Genomic DNA, 15,414 nt, shown 5'->3' with positions numbered 1-15,414 from the left:
GCAGGTCAGCTGGATTTTGGGATGACCTGTAAAGGGCAGCAGTGCAGCACCACTGTTCCAGACAATGAAAACCCACAAGGGGCCGTGCAGTATGGTCATTAATTCTCTACTTCTCCAACACAGCTACAAGCACGTGCTGTCCATGGCTGTGTGCCCACACACTCCAGGGGCAGAGAGGCCCAGCCCACCTGGCCAGCAGGCACAGCTGTAGCCCTTGATTCCCTCCAGGCACGTGGCACTGTTGTGGCAGGGATCAGAGGCACACTCCAGGATGTCCAGCTCGCAGTGGGTCCCCTCGAAGCCGGTGTCACTGCAGTCACAATGGTAGCTGTGGGACACCAAACAGAGCAAGGATCAGCTCAGCCTTGGACAGCAGAGCCCCAGGTGAGGAATGGGCAAAAGAGCTCAGCTGTCAATGCTCACACCACTTGTGTTCACACCTTACCCCTGGAAAGGTAAATTCAGACAGGTATGTTCTCAGCATGGCCTGTGCTGTTCATGCTCTGCAAACCACTCCTCTGTGTTTGTTCCTCCCTTCCTTTAAGCACCCCTGGAGTTCTGCTGCTGGGAGGGGGCTTCTCCCTTATTGCCACAAATCATTGTTACTGCCACTCAATGTACAAAACACTAAATCCAATTCCCCCCATAGCTTTCTACTCTGATTTTCACAGGCTGCACTGAGGAGACCTTTAGATCAGTCCTGGTGTCTGACTGCCCCCCAGCACTGGTTTCTCACCTGTCAATGAGGTCATGGCATGTCCCATTGCTCTGGCATGGCTGGCTCTCACATTCATTGATGTCCACCTCACACTGGGTTCCTTCATAACCTGGTGCACAGGTGCAGGTGTAGAACCCAACGTGATCATTGCACAGCGCCCCATTCTGGCAAGGGTCTGAAGCACATTCATCTATTTCAGTATCACAGTTCACACCTTTGTTAAAAAACCAGAAAAATATCTGTGTTACAAATCCACAGAAGTGTATATGTGCTGCCTGGAATTCTGAGATGAAATCACAAGAGTTATCTTGTTTTATCATCAGTTATCAACCCCAGCTGACTACCAGAGTGCATCTCTATTTGCTTCTCTGAAAATAAATTCCATTTAGCTCAATTGTTTGTATCTTGCTTTGTGATACCCAGGAAAAAACACTAAAGTAGTGCAAAACACTGGGTACAGCAATACCTGATGTTAGGAAGTGATTTTATTGGGAAATGCTATTAAAAATGCAATGTTAGCTCCACTACTGGTCACAGTAAGTAACACCTGTTTGGTACAAAATCCTAACGTCCTTGACAAAACAAGACCTCATGAAAGATTTCTATGCAATTATCTTATCTATATTGCACCTCTTTGAGCTGCCTGTGGCCTGGCATCACCTCTAAACCTCACTCATTACAGTGGCACCTCCAATCCATCTAATCTGCCCTCCTTGGCAAAGGCTCCCCACAGAGTGGGCAGGGCCATCCTAATCCTGGCGGAATGTGGGCCCCCTAATCTGGTTCAAACCCCTCAATACCCACACAAAACTTCCTTCACCCAAATTCCAGCTGCAAGCACCAGGAAACGACCTGGCCTTGCCAGCCAATGGTGCTCAAACCTCTGGATGAAGAACTAAATCCCAAGGCTAAGCCTCATGATTGACATCAGAATAACTCAAAGCACAACAAACTCCTCCAGCTGCCTGGGTCACTTTATCGCTCCTTTGGCAGGGAAGCCACAATCCTGAACTGAGGATTCAGCATAAAGATAAAAAAAGAAACTGATTTGCAAAGACAGAATTATGCTTGATACTCAAAATCACCAGTAACATTAAGGCCCACATAAAAAAAATGTCTTGTTTCTCCTTCATCTCTCTTCATTTTTATCAGAGAGTGAGTCAGCATCAGGGACTACATTCCTAAAGTTGTAACTTCTCCTCATTCCAGTGGTAATCAGCAGCATTCCTTCACAGCAACTCAACTCCTTAAACACCTCCCTCTGTGAACAGGAGGAAGGCTGAGAAAGTTCATGTGCGAGGTGGTACCAGGCAGACATGGACACATTCCACCCCATTCCACCCCGATAAGCAGGGCTGGGGGAAGGAGAGGCCCCCACTGCCTCCCTCACAGATAACTCACAGGTGTGGATTCCTCTCTGAGTCACTATCGGCACAGATGCACAAAAGAGAAACACTTAAATCATATGCCAAATAAATATTTGCCAGGCATGAAAGAATTGGAAAGCTCCAGCTAAAAGACACTTTTTTCCAAAAGACAAGTACTTCCCTTGGAAAAATCCTGCTGGACAGGACAAAGAACTACAGGCCAGGTCAGCAAAGCGAAGTTATACCTGGAAACACTGATGATAAATATCTTCCTATGTAATCTCCCTTAATTTTATGCTGAGAACTAATCACAGCTACCTTGTGCCTACACCTGCGTCCAGTTTTAGTCCACTCCTGGATCCCTGTCTCTCCACACCTACCCCACACATGGAATTCAGGGCCTCAAGCACTGCCCGGAAGCGTCTGCCAGCAGCCCTAGAGAATTGCTCACTGCCATCCCCAGCCGCTGCGGGAATGCAGAGCCCCGGTGAGGCAGGTGCCGAGCCCCGGAGCCCCGCGGGCAGGGCGGGCCGTACCGAGCCCCGGAGCCCCTGGCACAGGGCGGCCCGGCCGCAGCGAGCCCCAGAGCCCCTGGCACAGGGCCGGCGGTACCTGCATAGCCGGGCGCGCACTGGCACTCGTAGCGGTCCATGTGGTTGAGGCAGGTGCCGTGGTTGCGGCAGGGCCGGGACGCGCACTCGTCGATGTCGATCTCGCAGTGGGAGCCCTGGAAGCCGGGCACACAGAAGCAGCTGTACTCGCCCGCGCTGTCCCTGCAGATGGCCCCGTTCCGGCACGGCCCCGAGGCGCACTCGTCGATGTCGTCCCCGCAGGTGGCCCCGCCGAAGCCGGGCGCGCAGAGGCAGCGGTAGCCGCCCGGAGCCGCCACACACGTGCCGTTGTTGAGGCAGGGCTGGCTGGAGCACACGGAGCTTCCTGCCCGGCAGCCTTCTCCAGCGGGGCATCTACAGGAGTATCCAGCTGGGCTATCCACACACTCCAGCCGAGGGTCTGGGCAAGGGCTGCTCTCGCACTCATCAACGCTGCCACAGGCAGCACCTGCGGGGCCAGCTGGGCACACGCAGTCATATTCCAGCAGCCCTGGAGTCCGGCTGCAGGTCATGTGGGCAGGACAGCCACGTTCAGTGCAAGCATCGTACAGGAGTTCACAGTTCATGCCCATGTAGGCTACAGGCTCCACAGGGCACGTGCACTGGTATCCTACCTCCAAATCCTTACAGCTCCCCCCATTCTCACACGGGGACGAGGAACAGCCACTGTCATTTTCTGAGCGTGAAGCTCCTGATGAGAAAAGAGACTTTTTGTTAGTCAGCATTTGTAGCTCTAAAGAATAAAGTTCTGCCAATCCCCACATACAGCTCACAGACTGCCCAGCTAAATTCCACACTCCACAGGGCTGCACTAGCAAGGAGATGAGGATGATATTGGAGAATCAAACATCTACTATAAAGAAGATAACAGCCTTCATTTGGTGACAATCAAGAATCTCTTGCCAATTTGGGTAACCAATTACCTGATTTTTCAGGAGACACTCACAAACCAACTATTTTACTTGTGCTTATTCATCCATGAGTCACTTTGAGAGCAGTGACACATATCACCTTAAATCCATTCACAAGATTAACTTAGTGTAAAATTCCATGACCCCTTTCACTGGCAGGGCACAGCATTTGTGCCTGGAAATCCAGAGAGGCAGGGCGAGTTCAGGTGTTGGCTGCAGCTCTGTATGTCCCAGCTGCTCCTTCTGGGGATACATTTTTTTCTCAGCTAATCCAGAAGTGATTTGAAGATGCTCCCATAAATAACCCAAGGCAAACTCAAACGGGCACATTTCACAGAGTCTCTGATTACATCAGGCAGCTCAGGTTGATAACCACTGACCCTCACCCTCTCCTCCTGTTAGACATGTAAATTTACACAGCAGGACGTTTTTTAGCAAGGAAGAGCAGAGACTGCTGAGATCACCGTGCTGATGGCATTTTGGATCAGAACCTACTGAGCCAAAACACCAGTCCAACAACCAGATAACCAGGAACTGATGTTGAGACCAGATTCCCCTAAATCTGGGAGCATGGATGTGATCAGTTCATTCACACTGAGCCACAATGCCTTGCTGTCCCCTCCAAGGAGTGTTTAAAAGGCTCTTGTCCCATTAAGCAACTCCACCATCGGAAATGTGATGGGACGTGCCCACTGAACTGCAAACTTAGCCCATATAAATGAGATTAAGTAGGATACATGATATTAAAAAAAAAAAAAAAAAAAAGTTCAACAAAGATATTTCAAATGGAGCAGAATTGAACAAAACAAGGAATCCTCATTTCTTTTCCAGAAGAAATTTTAAATTTACTCTGTAAAACAAGGGGCAGATTGGCCAAAGGGCAGGACAGCCCAGGGGACAGGAGATAACAGCCTTTATGTTAGAATTATGATGTATATGTCCTGGATTCAATGCCACAATTAAGCGCTTTCCAAAAGACACAAACCGACCAAAAATTAAATAAAGGGACAAAGGCAGTGGAAATAAAGAACTTTGCCTTCCACAAAGGCAGCAGTCATTAGCACCTCATCCCACTGTGGCCTTCTGAGATCAGAGCTTTTCATTCTGCTCAACTCCAAGATAAATAAGAGAGAAGCTGTGTGGTAGAGATATCCCAGCCTGCTTTCTGTGTAAGTGTTATAAAACATCCAAACTTGGAAGTAACTCTGCAAACAACTATATAGCAGATGTTTGGAAAATGTCTATGAAAAATGGCCTCAAAGCAGTGATAAAGCTCATGAAGGACCAAATGCTCCGGAGAAATTGCTACTGGTGAGACAATCCAGACTTCCCTGGTGCTGGAAGTCAAGCCATCACTGGAAGCCTTTGGACAAGCAGCTCTTCACCCTTTCTGCTGCCCTCTCTCTGTAGCCGTGGCCCAGGTGGTGACAGGCCACAAAGCTGCAGTGGAGAGAGGGCAGGATCCCAAATCCCTGCAGCTCCCTCAGCACCCCCTGCTCCATGGGGAATGGTGCTTTACCCGGCCACGCTCCATGCTAAGGACTGGCCAGGATCACACACCTCAGCACTGCTCCCCAGCTGCCCTCTCACTGGTGCCAGCATTATCCTGGCCCAGTTCTGGGCACGTTTGCTTTGCTCTGGTGCTCCTTCCCCACCCCTGGTAGTGAATCTGTGCCACTGGTGCTCTATCAGCTCTGCCCCATCAGCTCCTCAGGCTCTTTGTACCTGAAGGTGGAGGCATCGATTTCAGGGCCTGAAAGGGATTTATAGGGACTTTGGTTTACAAAAGCCTGCCCCTGCCCTGACCTCCCCCGAATTCCTCCCACCAAAGACTGCAGTGTTTCTAAGTCTTCTTTTAAGAGGCAGTGCTGCAGGGGGAGGGAGGGTACTCAGGGATTTAGGCAGCCCTTTCTCTTCCCAGCATCATCTCCATGGCCCACCCCTCCCTTCCCCTCTCATGTGATGCTGGGGAGAGCTGCTGAGCCCTGCACTGTCCAGAAATCCCATTATTCTGCCATCAACCCTTTTATTCTCAGATTCCCAGTCAGGCAGAAAACAAGGATGACGGAATCTGCCTGGAATCTCTGTGGCAATTAGAGTGGAAGCCCAGGAAACTATTTGCAAAAGAGCTTTACTAGGCAGGAGATATGAGCCTTTGTAGGCTTAATGAGTAACCCGCCCCTGCCCGCACTTTCCAGAGGCCAGGAGCACAGTTTGGGACAAAAAAGGAGTCTGGTGCATGTTGGGAAGGAGCTGCAGCACACTCCATCTGCAGAGAAATTCCCATTTCCACAGAATCCCCAGGCACTGCTGGCATGGCCAGGCTGAGTCACTGCCAAGGCTCATGTGTGGCTTTCTGCTTCCATGAGAAGAACACAGGCAAAATGCTTTTTTGCAAATAAAGCTAAACATCAAAGCCCTTTGCTATTTCCTGCCTTTCCCACACCTTTTTGTACCTTTTCTGGTTTGGTCCATCATATAGCTCAACCACAGACAACACAAAGCTTCCCTAACAAATGCAAAGGCCTTCCTGGCTACCAAAGACAGCAGTGAAGGAACAGGGAGAACTCTGGTCTGCTCAAAACTCACTGTGACCATGAACAATAGCATTCCATTAATACATGGTTAATGCATGTACTTCAGCAGGACAGCATTTTGGAGGAAAAGGTTCCTTTTCTGGAACAGACATCCTGAAGTAACACAGTGCTGCTCACAGGGCATGCATGGAGCAGGCTGAGGACAATGCAGTGTAAATCACAAGAAATGCAATTTATCTAAATAACTGCAAATTATTCTGTGAACTGCAGCTGGCAGCAAATCCCCCATGTGTCTGACTGACTCAGTGGAGGCTTCAGGCACTCTAACAGCACAAACCCCAAACTGCATCACACAGTCCCTGTATCCAGCATGCCTGTACTAATGGGGAATATTTCCCAAGGACAGAACATGGCCCTGTGTGAATGTATTCTAACCCTAACACTCCTTCCATGGCAGTGCTGAACATCTGGCTTGACAAAGAGCACATCTGATGTTTTTATTCTTTTCAGCCATCAGTCCTAGGCATACACTTACTTACTGCTCTCAGTTTTGGAATAGATTAATATATGAATGTGAATAGCATATGAATATGCACCAAACACTAATAAGGAAAATGAATAAATTAGCTTTTCCTGCTGCACAATATAACAACCATGAAAATCAGGTCAAGGAAATCACTGTTTATAGTTTTTCATCAAAGTAGTTGGTGCTGGATTAACAATGACATTCAGAAGTTTTCCTTTACATTTCACAAGAAAAAAACAAATTAGTGATATTTGTAAGGGAAAAAAACCCCAGAAGTGTATTATAATAATACCATCCTGCAAGCCTGTGCTGAATTGAAACTGGAGGAGACCACAGCTCCTTTGAAGAACAGTTCCAGGCATTTAGGGGTGGATTAGGAGGAACATCAAAGGCTACCACAGTCCCATATAAAGCATTCATTGAGCTCTGTCAGGACAGGGCTGGTTTTACACTTTAAAGGTAGCTGACAAAGATTTTCCCCAAACGATGAGGTTTGTGACCTTTTGTAACACTTTAAGGCAAACAAGCTGCATTACCAGGCTCTGTTTTAATAATTGACTTCAATAATCTTATACTTTATACCTGAACTATGTGATCTTGTCAAAGTTGCGAAGATTTTTGACCACAAAAAGTCAAAATTAATGAGAAGTTAGGCAATTACCTCTGTGATTGGAGATGCTGCTTTAGCATTACTCGCTGGCTTCTCTTTTGGGGATTTGCTTTTCACAAGTTTGTCTTGGGTAACTGATAGAGGATGGATGTTCTCAATCTACAGACACCCTGACCTTGTGGAAGCTGCTCAGTGCTGCACTGATAACTACCTTAAAGGTGTCTTACTGATCTCCTGAAATTCCAGCAGGGAAGAGGCAGCACTGGGGCTCTCAGCTCACAGTTTCCTTTGTACTGAAGGACAGATTTTTTCTCTGAGCAGAGGCAGTGGTGCCTACTGGGAATCCCATCCCTGAACCCCTGACCATGCACATGCCCTGCACTGGATGAAAATGAAAATGTACCTTCACCTGTGCACAGCTTGTGCAAAATGGTCACAACCACAGACACAGCTCCCACAAGAGCCAGGCTGCCAGGATGTTATTTCCTGGCCCAGCCAAAACTGATATTGAGCTTGGACAAGTCAGATCCACCTCAAGTGGAAAGAAGCTTCCTTCAGATGTTTTTCACCTGTCCTACTCACTACAGCAACTGAAAAACCCCAATTTACAGCCAAGAGGTGAAAAGAGCAGATTCCCAGAGCACCACAACAGTCACAGAGCTTGAGGGATCTCCAATTTCCAAAACCAGGGCTGGTGAAAGCCCAGCCTGGGGCAATTCTCACCAGTCAGGCTGTGCTCCTGCGGCTCATCCCAGCAAACCTCCCACTGGAGAATGATCCTGAGGCCAAGGGTAGAAAGGGAACCCTTCCACCAGAAGGAACCCAGAGCAACACAACTACAAAATGAACTCTGAAGAAAGGAATGGAGAGTTAGGTCTCCATGACAACAGGAAGGCATGTGCTTATATTAGTAAATCCCTGCTGACCTCTGCTGATCTTTCCCTATCCTGGTCAGTGTAAAGGATTAGTGAAAGGGGACACACTTTGGCCTGTTCCCAGGATCCACACAACCAGAAAGGGAAATGGACAGGCTTGCAAAGGGGCTTTCATAGCCACCCTCTCTCTTCCCCACCCCTGCTCACTTTGGAAGGACAGCCATGGAAGAGAACGGCAGGATAAAACCAAATTCTTCTTCAGGAAGCACCTTCCAAGTACCTGCTCAGGGTACAAGGCCTCTTCATGTGCTTCAGGGGCCCAGAGTCAAGACCTTCCTCCCCATTTTTTAAATGGCAGAAAGGATTCTGAGATATATCTGCTGGTTGAAACTAATCATCATTGTTACTGTCTCAGGTTATCATCTTACCAGATCTGATAATTTATGTGAAGCAGGACATGGCACTATGACCAAAAACCACAAACTCTGAAAATAAAGATTAGCTAATCCAAAAGTGGTGCTGGCAATCAGCAGGCAGGACTTCAAGACCATACTGAATAAATGGCCTGACAAAATGCCAGGGATCCCAGCAGTGCCAAGAGTGCCTTTTGGAAAAGTCACTTTTAAAAAGAGCCTCCCTATTCATGACTTTGATGTCTCTTGGAGAGTTTTGGTAGGCTAAATGCACAAGCCCAGTGTCTCAGCCAAATACCACCTTGGATACCAACTCCAAGGCATCTCCTCACTCCCTGCACACAGGCCAGATTGCAGTTGTACCCAGACATGGTGTACCCATCACTTCTCAGGCTGCTTCTGACATTGTTTGTCTTAGTTACTTGAGACCAACAAATTCCACATCACATTTGCACGAGATTTCTGGTGTGACAGAGCTTTTAATGCCAGATATATGCACAGAGTCTACTGGTGTAAAATATTTATATAGAATTTACAAAGGCCTAGACCTAGACTTTCATTCATTCAGGCACCACAAGTGTGGCTCAGGTTCTTCTTGTGAAATATGCAGAATATTTACCCCCTCAAAGGAGGAGGATGGTGATTGCTGGCTCTCTGCTCCCCAGCTTGCCCAGTGAATCACTAAAAGGTGCCAAACAGTGGGCACCAATCCACAGGGCCCAGCAGTGCCAACATCATGGCCCAAGGCATTAACAGCATTAGTCACAAATACCACTTCAGGGAATTGAACTCATTCTTACCACAGAACAAGAAGCCAGCTAGCTTGTGTTCATTATCTGCTCACTGTTTTACTGCAGATTTGAAGGTGTAACTCCTATTATCTTTCTTCTAGAACTGGGAAGAAGACAGGAGCTGTGAATCCCTGGTTTATGACAGCATTGAATATATTGCCACCGTAAGTCTTTGATCTCCTGTGCTCAGGACACCCCAGTATTTTCCCTTAATGAACACTCCTCCAAGCTGACCTTCATGTTTCACATATTCTCTGATCTCTCAGCCATTTTCACAGATCAAACACTGGGACAGGGACTTTCCTGTGTATTCAGTTCACCAGAGTGAGTCACAGGCTTTCATTTCCAATTCTTATTTAAATATACTGACAATGAACAAAACAGCTGGGAAGATTGCTTCTGTTTGTTCCCCAGTTTTGAAGTAAGCCTTAAACTGTCCCTGTGTCCCAGCTAATCTCAAGAGCTGGCATTAGAGCTGATAGCAAAAAAGGCTTGTCTTGCACATGTTCCCCCTCAGCAGGCATCCAAAGCATCTTCCAGGCAAAAGGTATGTGAATTCCTGTGCCTGCTGATGGCTGGAGCTGTGGGAACAGAAGTGAGAAGACACTCCTTCTGCCCTCCAGAATCTCTTTGAAAGACAAGGAATTAGCTGGGAGCTATTCTATTGTGCTCCCATTACACAGGCAGCAGCAGTAAAAGGGGAGTCACAGGCAGTTGCCCCTCCGGGGTTTCTTTTAAACTACAGGAGATTGTGAGCATCTGCCTGCAGGATGCTCTGGTGGGTACACATTGCACCAGGCCAGCTGCATTCTCAGAATTTCCACAAAAATTTTGAACAAGTAGCTTAGGCACTCTCTGCTTCAATGACATTTAGACTCAGTCAATTAGAAATAAAAGAAGTAGTGATATGGTTTCTAAGGGCAAGAAAAGACATTTCTTCATGGCCTTAAAAACCTGCAAGTGCTGCCTAAATAGCACCATTCACTCCAGTTAAAATCTGGTAGAATTCCCCTTGCAAAATAGGAGTAGGTGAAAAGACTATGAAAATCAGCACTTCCCTCCAGCTCTGCTGGCTCCAGCAAGAGGAGTCATCCATCCACCTGCACTCAAAAGAGCACCAAGTTCTCCCTAAAGCAGGCTCCAGAGAAGAGCCCTCTCCAGGAGTGAAAAGCCACAAGTGCAGTGGGCAGAGAGCACGAACCCTCGGAGCCAGGGCCTGGCAGGCACACGGGGGATCCTCCATGGCCCCTGCCCCGCACAAAGCCACCCTAATTGCCTCACACTCCCAACCAGTAGCTATGGTTACCAGATACAAAAGACAGTCCTGCTGCTTCCCTGTGGCCAGAGGAATTCCAGGCACTTGGAGCAAACACACCAGACAAAGAAACTGGTACAAGGGAGAGGAAGAAAAAAAAGAAGACAAAAATCACAACATATTTTGACTTTCACATTCACGGTCTGAGGTGGTCAGAGCAACAGAAATCTTGGGAGGCTTCAGAGGGAAAAAAAGAGACTGTTGGGGAATCAGAGAAAAAGCTGAAAACTTTCTCCAAATCTCAAAAATTACATAAACATCACCTATGAATGCAAGAAAATGCCAAGTGCCACGTTCAGCAGGCACAAGCAGAGAAAAGGCTCTGACAGTATTTCCTCAATGTTCTCCTATTTCACATCCATTTCTTCATGCCATGGATCATACTTTACTTGCTCAGAGGAAACCAAGCCTGACTTGCACCTACAGGTAACTGGCGTGGCGGTGCTGAGGGCAGGACAAGGAGACCACTTCAACCCCAATCATACTTTCCAGTAAAAGGCTGGACGTGTTCCTGACATGACCTTATAATCCCTAGATGACTAAAACAGATGTCTAGGCCCAGCAGATCTCTAGGCACCTATTCCAGAAGAAACAGAGATACCTATTTTTCAGGAACATAAGATATTGTATGTAAACAAGGGTGTCAATGGAAACCAAAGATAGCATTGGGAATTTGGAGAATCTCAGTGTACTCAAGCAGATTCTTTGGCTATAAAATAAGTTTTCAGTGTGGGAAAAAAACACAAAACAAAGCATTTCCTCATAAACTCTTTTGTTACCTCATTGCTTCTTGCACTTTGAGGATGGATCTGCTTTTTTCAAAATTTCTAAGTGGAGACACTCCTGTCCTGTGATCTCCCTCCACATTTTATACCAGATGGATCTGGCACTACACTCCTCAGGGTACCATCCTCTTGTGCTCAGATGTCTTTATTGAGCATACAGGATGGAAATAAAGGTCTGTGTTTCTTCTGTGTGGGCACAACCAAAATATTCAAACCTTTCCAATGGAGAAAATGGTTACTATCATAACTGAATACTTAGTTACATGAATACTTAATTACTTTCAATTCTTGTGAATAAATGCAAACATACACGTGCACAGGGAGAAAGATGAAAAGAAACAAGAAATAAATAGAAGGAACAACACGTCTAGAATGAAATGCCTATTTATCTTCCTGACAAAAGTTTTCAGGCTACAAATCGAACTGTAAGATGACAATTTGTTCAATATAAGGGCAGGTCACAGATTTGATCAAAGTTACTGCATAGTAGCTGGGTAAGAATCAGGCACAGAAGACAAAAACTTACCCCAAAACAAGAGGAAAAGTGGCAGCAGGAGAGCAGCATGGTACGGCCTGGAGGTAGTTTTCTTTAATTCCATGACAAGTGCAAGAGTGGCCGCTCTAAAGCCCTCCGGGGAGAGCCAGGAGCCGGAGCCCAGCAAGCCCCTCCTGTGGCCACATCACGGTGCGGGGCGGGCTCGCCCCGCGCTGCCGGGCCCACAGCAGCACCGAGCCCGCGGACAGAGCCCGCAGCGGAGCCGGGAGCGCCGGCAAAGCCTGCCTGGATCGCGCGGAGCGGAGCGGAGCGGAGCGGACTGAGCCCTGCCCGCCCCCGGGCTGCTGAACGGGGCTCCCTCTGCCCCTCGGAACGCCGGACACACCTGGGCTGTTCGCTGTCCCCGCAGCCGGGACAGGGCTCGGAGCCGCTTGGGACCCAGGCTCTTGGGAGGATGCCGAGTTCTGTATCGGCTCCTACTGACCAAGTCCACAGCAGGATCGAACACAGCTTCCTGAGAGAAGTGGCTTTGTTCAAAGAGAAATAAGACAAAAGCACTCTGTTTACCCCAAAAAGCAGAGTTAGTCCACATTAACCTTTACTACTGTCTTGCCAAGGTGGGGTGATACCACAGGTCAGGTGAACTCACAAAATGTACAGGAACCCTCTTCCCAACTGAGGAACAGTTACAGAGATCAACAGAGGTGCAAAACCCAGGCACCAAATCACATCACCTTTAGATACATGGGTTCAGTTTTACAAGTGGAAAAAGTTATCAGTGTGCATGTTTAATGACAGTACCTGGAAAAAGACAGCCCACACTCAGCCGAGACCTGCTAAGTCTCTCTAAATCCACATCACAATTGGATTAAACTAACTGCAATGAGAATTAAGTACATTGCCTCACCCTTCACTAACAACTAAAAATAGAACACAGGTAAGATGCCAGACAAATTCCTGGTTCAAACAAGAAATATGCAAGATAGCAATGCATTGGTGCAGACACACCTAGGCTGCACATGAAGAAATCAGGAGCAAAATTACAGTGAGTAATCTGCATGATCCCAGCATCCTTAAGGGCAGCAGAGGCTGGTGGGATTTGTGCATGGAAAAGGATAGTTACTGCAGGGGGTTTACCTTCAGTGCAGAAGCAGAACAGCCACAGCAAGAGCCTTTCCACCACCCAGACTCTGCAGTTCAGGAACAAATGGTTCATCTCACTGTCCTGCCTTGGAATGCTCCAAAGATGATATATCATGTGTTATCAACCTTATCTGGACCACCCTGCCCCCCTCTTTCATCTCTGGTGTCCTCAGTCTGTTTTCTCAAGATCAGCCTCAGTATTAGTTTCTTGCCAGTTACCACAACCATCTGGAACTCATTTCTGTCTCCTTAGACTCTGCTTTGGCTGTCAGGAGATGTAACCAAACACTGACATGTGTAGAGTCTTTCTGCTCAGAGTATTTTTGCCTCACCTGTGTGAATTAAGCTCTCAACAATCCACCTTTTCCAAATCCCAGCAAATGCCTATGAATCATTGCACAATTAACATGGCAACAAAGCACCATTCTTAGCCAGGCACTGCTGTAAGTCCAGTAGTGCAACACTTCACAACACCTGGAAAACACACTTAATCCATGGTAATTTATAGCTTCTAGGACTACCTGAAGGACCTGCTCAGCTTTCATGAAACAGAATGAGTATGACACAGAAAGTGGAGGCCATCCCACAGAGGCTGAAGTCTTGTGCAGCCCTGCTGTTCCTGCTGGGCTGTGTGGCCTGTCACACCCCAAACTCTGGACAGAGCCATGACAGAGTCTGTCACACTAGCCAGACTGAGGGAAGAGGAAAACAATTACATCCAACTTCTTCAAAATAATCAAAATACCTTAATCCATTGTCTACCTGTGAGGACATTAGAATTTAATTTTATCAATGTTCATGGTTGCAATTTTATGAGATTTTGTCAGCATAAATAGCAAACCATTCCTGTGCTGCACCCTTGGGCATACAAAAGCCAATGTGGGTATTAACCAGCTTAGTCCAATTAAAGGACCCTAATGCAACTCTGTTAAGGCCCTGATTTGTTAGGCTTGACTACATTTCCAAAAGAGCACAATTGGGTGGATTTGTTATCTAAAGCATAAGCTCCAAGCCCTTAGTCATCCTTGCTAAAGCCTTGCCCAAACTGGTCATGGTTTGTGCTACCCCCGCATCGCTGCCACCCAACGTCACCATAATCTGCTCTTTAACATAGCATTAAAAGCAGAGCCAAAGGACACAGCTGCTTTCCTTGCTGTAACACTCATTATGGGAGATTTAAGGACAGCATAACAGCAAGGCTTCTATTCTCAGCCTGAAGCAGGAACCTTGGCAAGCCGGAAATGCATGCCATGGAAATGGGGCAGCAGTGGGCAAGCTGGATTAGAGGAAAAAGGAGAAAGTAGGTTGGGGTACTCAGGAGAACCTTCCTGTCCACTTATTCTGCACTTTTCTCTACACTTGGCATAAACCAATCCTATACATCTTTGTACAAAAGTTCAGAGAGAATCATATAGCAGAGTACCTCGGCAAGTCTGCTTTTCACTCAAAGAACAATGTACACTCGCAGGAGTTTCACAATCTTTCCTCACACAGGGCTTAAAATAATCCTAATACTGCAGATTGGATACTGGGGACGTGTGAGAGCCTGCAAATATCAGTGGTACAAATAAAGGCATTCCTCTCTCCTGTCATGTGCATGCTGTGACTGCCACAGAGGACAGAGCCTCACCTTCCCTCCTCACTGTCTGGAACCACTGGGCACAAATCTATTTTACTGAATTGAACAATGGAAGCCAACAGCATCAGTCATGATTTTTTCCCAGCTTTATCCTCCAAGGGCCATTAGGCACAACATTACACTAAGCAGTCCATACTAACAGTGGCTGCAGGCTTGGGAAGTTGGGTAAATAAAGAAAAAACCTTCCAGTTCCACTCAAAAACTGTGCCAAATCTGAGTGCTTCCATACACTCTCCTGTTTTCTGACACTGCTGAAAAGTGTCAGGAATATTTTTTACTCCATAAGTTTTGGAATTTCAAGCCTCCAGACTCGCAGGCCAATTCTGTACACTGAAATGTTTAAACACATTTTGGTGCTGTAATGCTCAAGCGTTCCCCAGAGCCCAATCTCTAACTGGAAATTGGCTCTGTCCTGCTGCCCTGAACAGGCACTGTCCCCACTCTCCCATCAGCCCACTAGATGTCCCTTCTGCACTGCCAAAGTCACCAAAGGCCCCTGTGGGAAAGAAATGAATGTTCCAGCAGCCCCGGGGAACCGGAGCAACTGGACACATCCTGCAGTGCTGCAGAACTGTGCCAGCAGCACCCTGGACACTGCAAGACCTATTGCAACATCCCACAGCGCAGCGGCCAAGGCAGAGCTTGGGCTGGGAGCCAAAGCTTTAAAGTTGCTTTTA

General features: G+C 47.3%; 1 protein-coding gene across 2 annotated transcripts in view; it reads right to left on the bottom strand.

Annotated features, from left to right (window-relative positions):
- The window catches only part of CRB2 (crumbs cell polarity complex component 2), a 33,024-nt gene extending 20,886 nt beyond the window's left edge, over positions 1-12,138 (bottom strand). For both annotated transcript variants that reach the window (XM_059486627.1, XM_059486625.1), the window contains exons 1-4: positions 11,986-12,138; positions 2,698-3,387; positions 737-932; positions 189-328 (exon numbers count right to left, since the gene is read on the bottom strand). In XM_059486627.1, the coding sequence (XP_059342610.1) occupies positions 189-328; positions 737-932; positions 2,698-3,387; positions 11,986-12,058 (1,099 nt within the window). In that variant the 5' untranslated portion in view covers positions 12,059-12,138. The remainder of the gene's footprint in view (positions 1-188; positions 329-736; positions 933-2,697; positions 3,388-11,985) is intronic.
- Between the last annotated feature and the right edge of the window lie 3,276 nt (positions 12,139-15,414).

Source organism: Ammospiza nelsoni, chromosome 20 (genome assembly GCF_027579445.1).
Source record: "Ammospiza nelsoni isolate bAmmNel1 chromosome 20, bAmmNel1.pri, whole genome shotgun sequence".
NCBI classification, from domain to species: domain Eukaryota; kingdom Metazoa; phylum Chordata; class Aves; order Passeriformes; family Passerellidae; genus Ammospiza; species Ammospiza nelsoni.
Note: the sequence above shows the minus strand (reverse complement) of the source record. Positions and strands in the feature narration are given on the sequence as shown.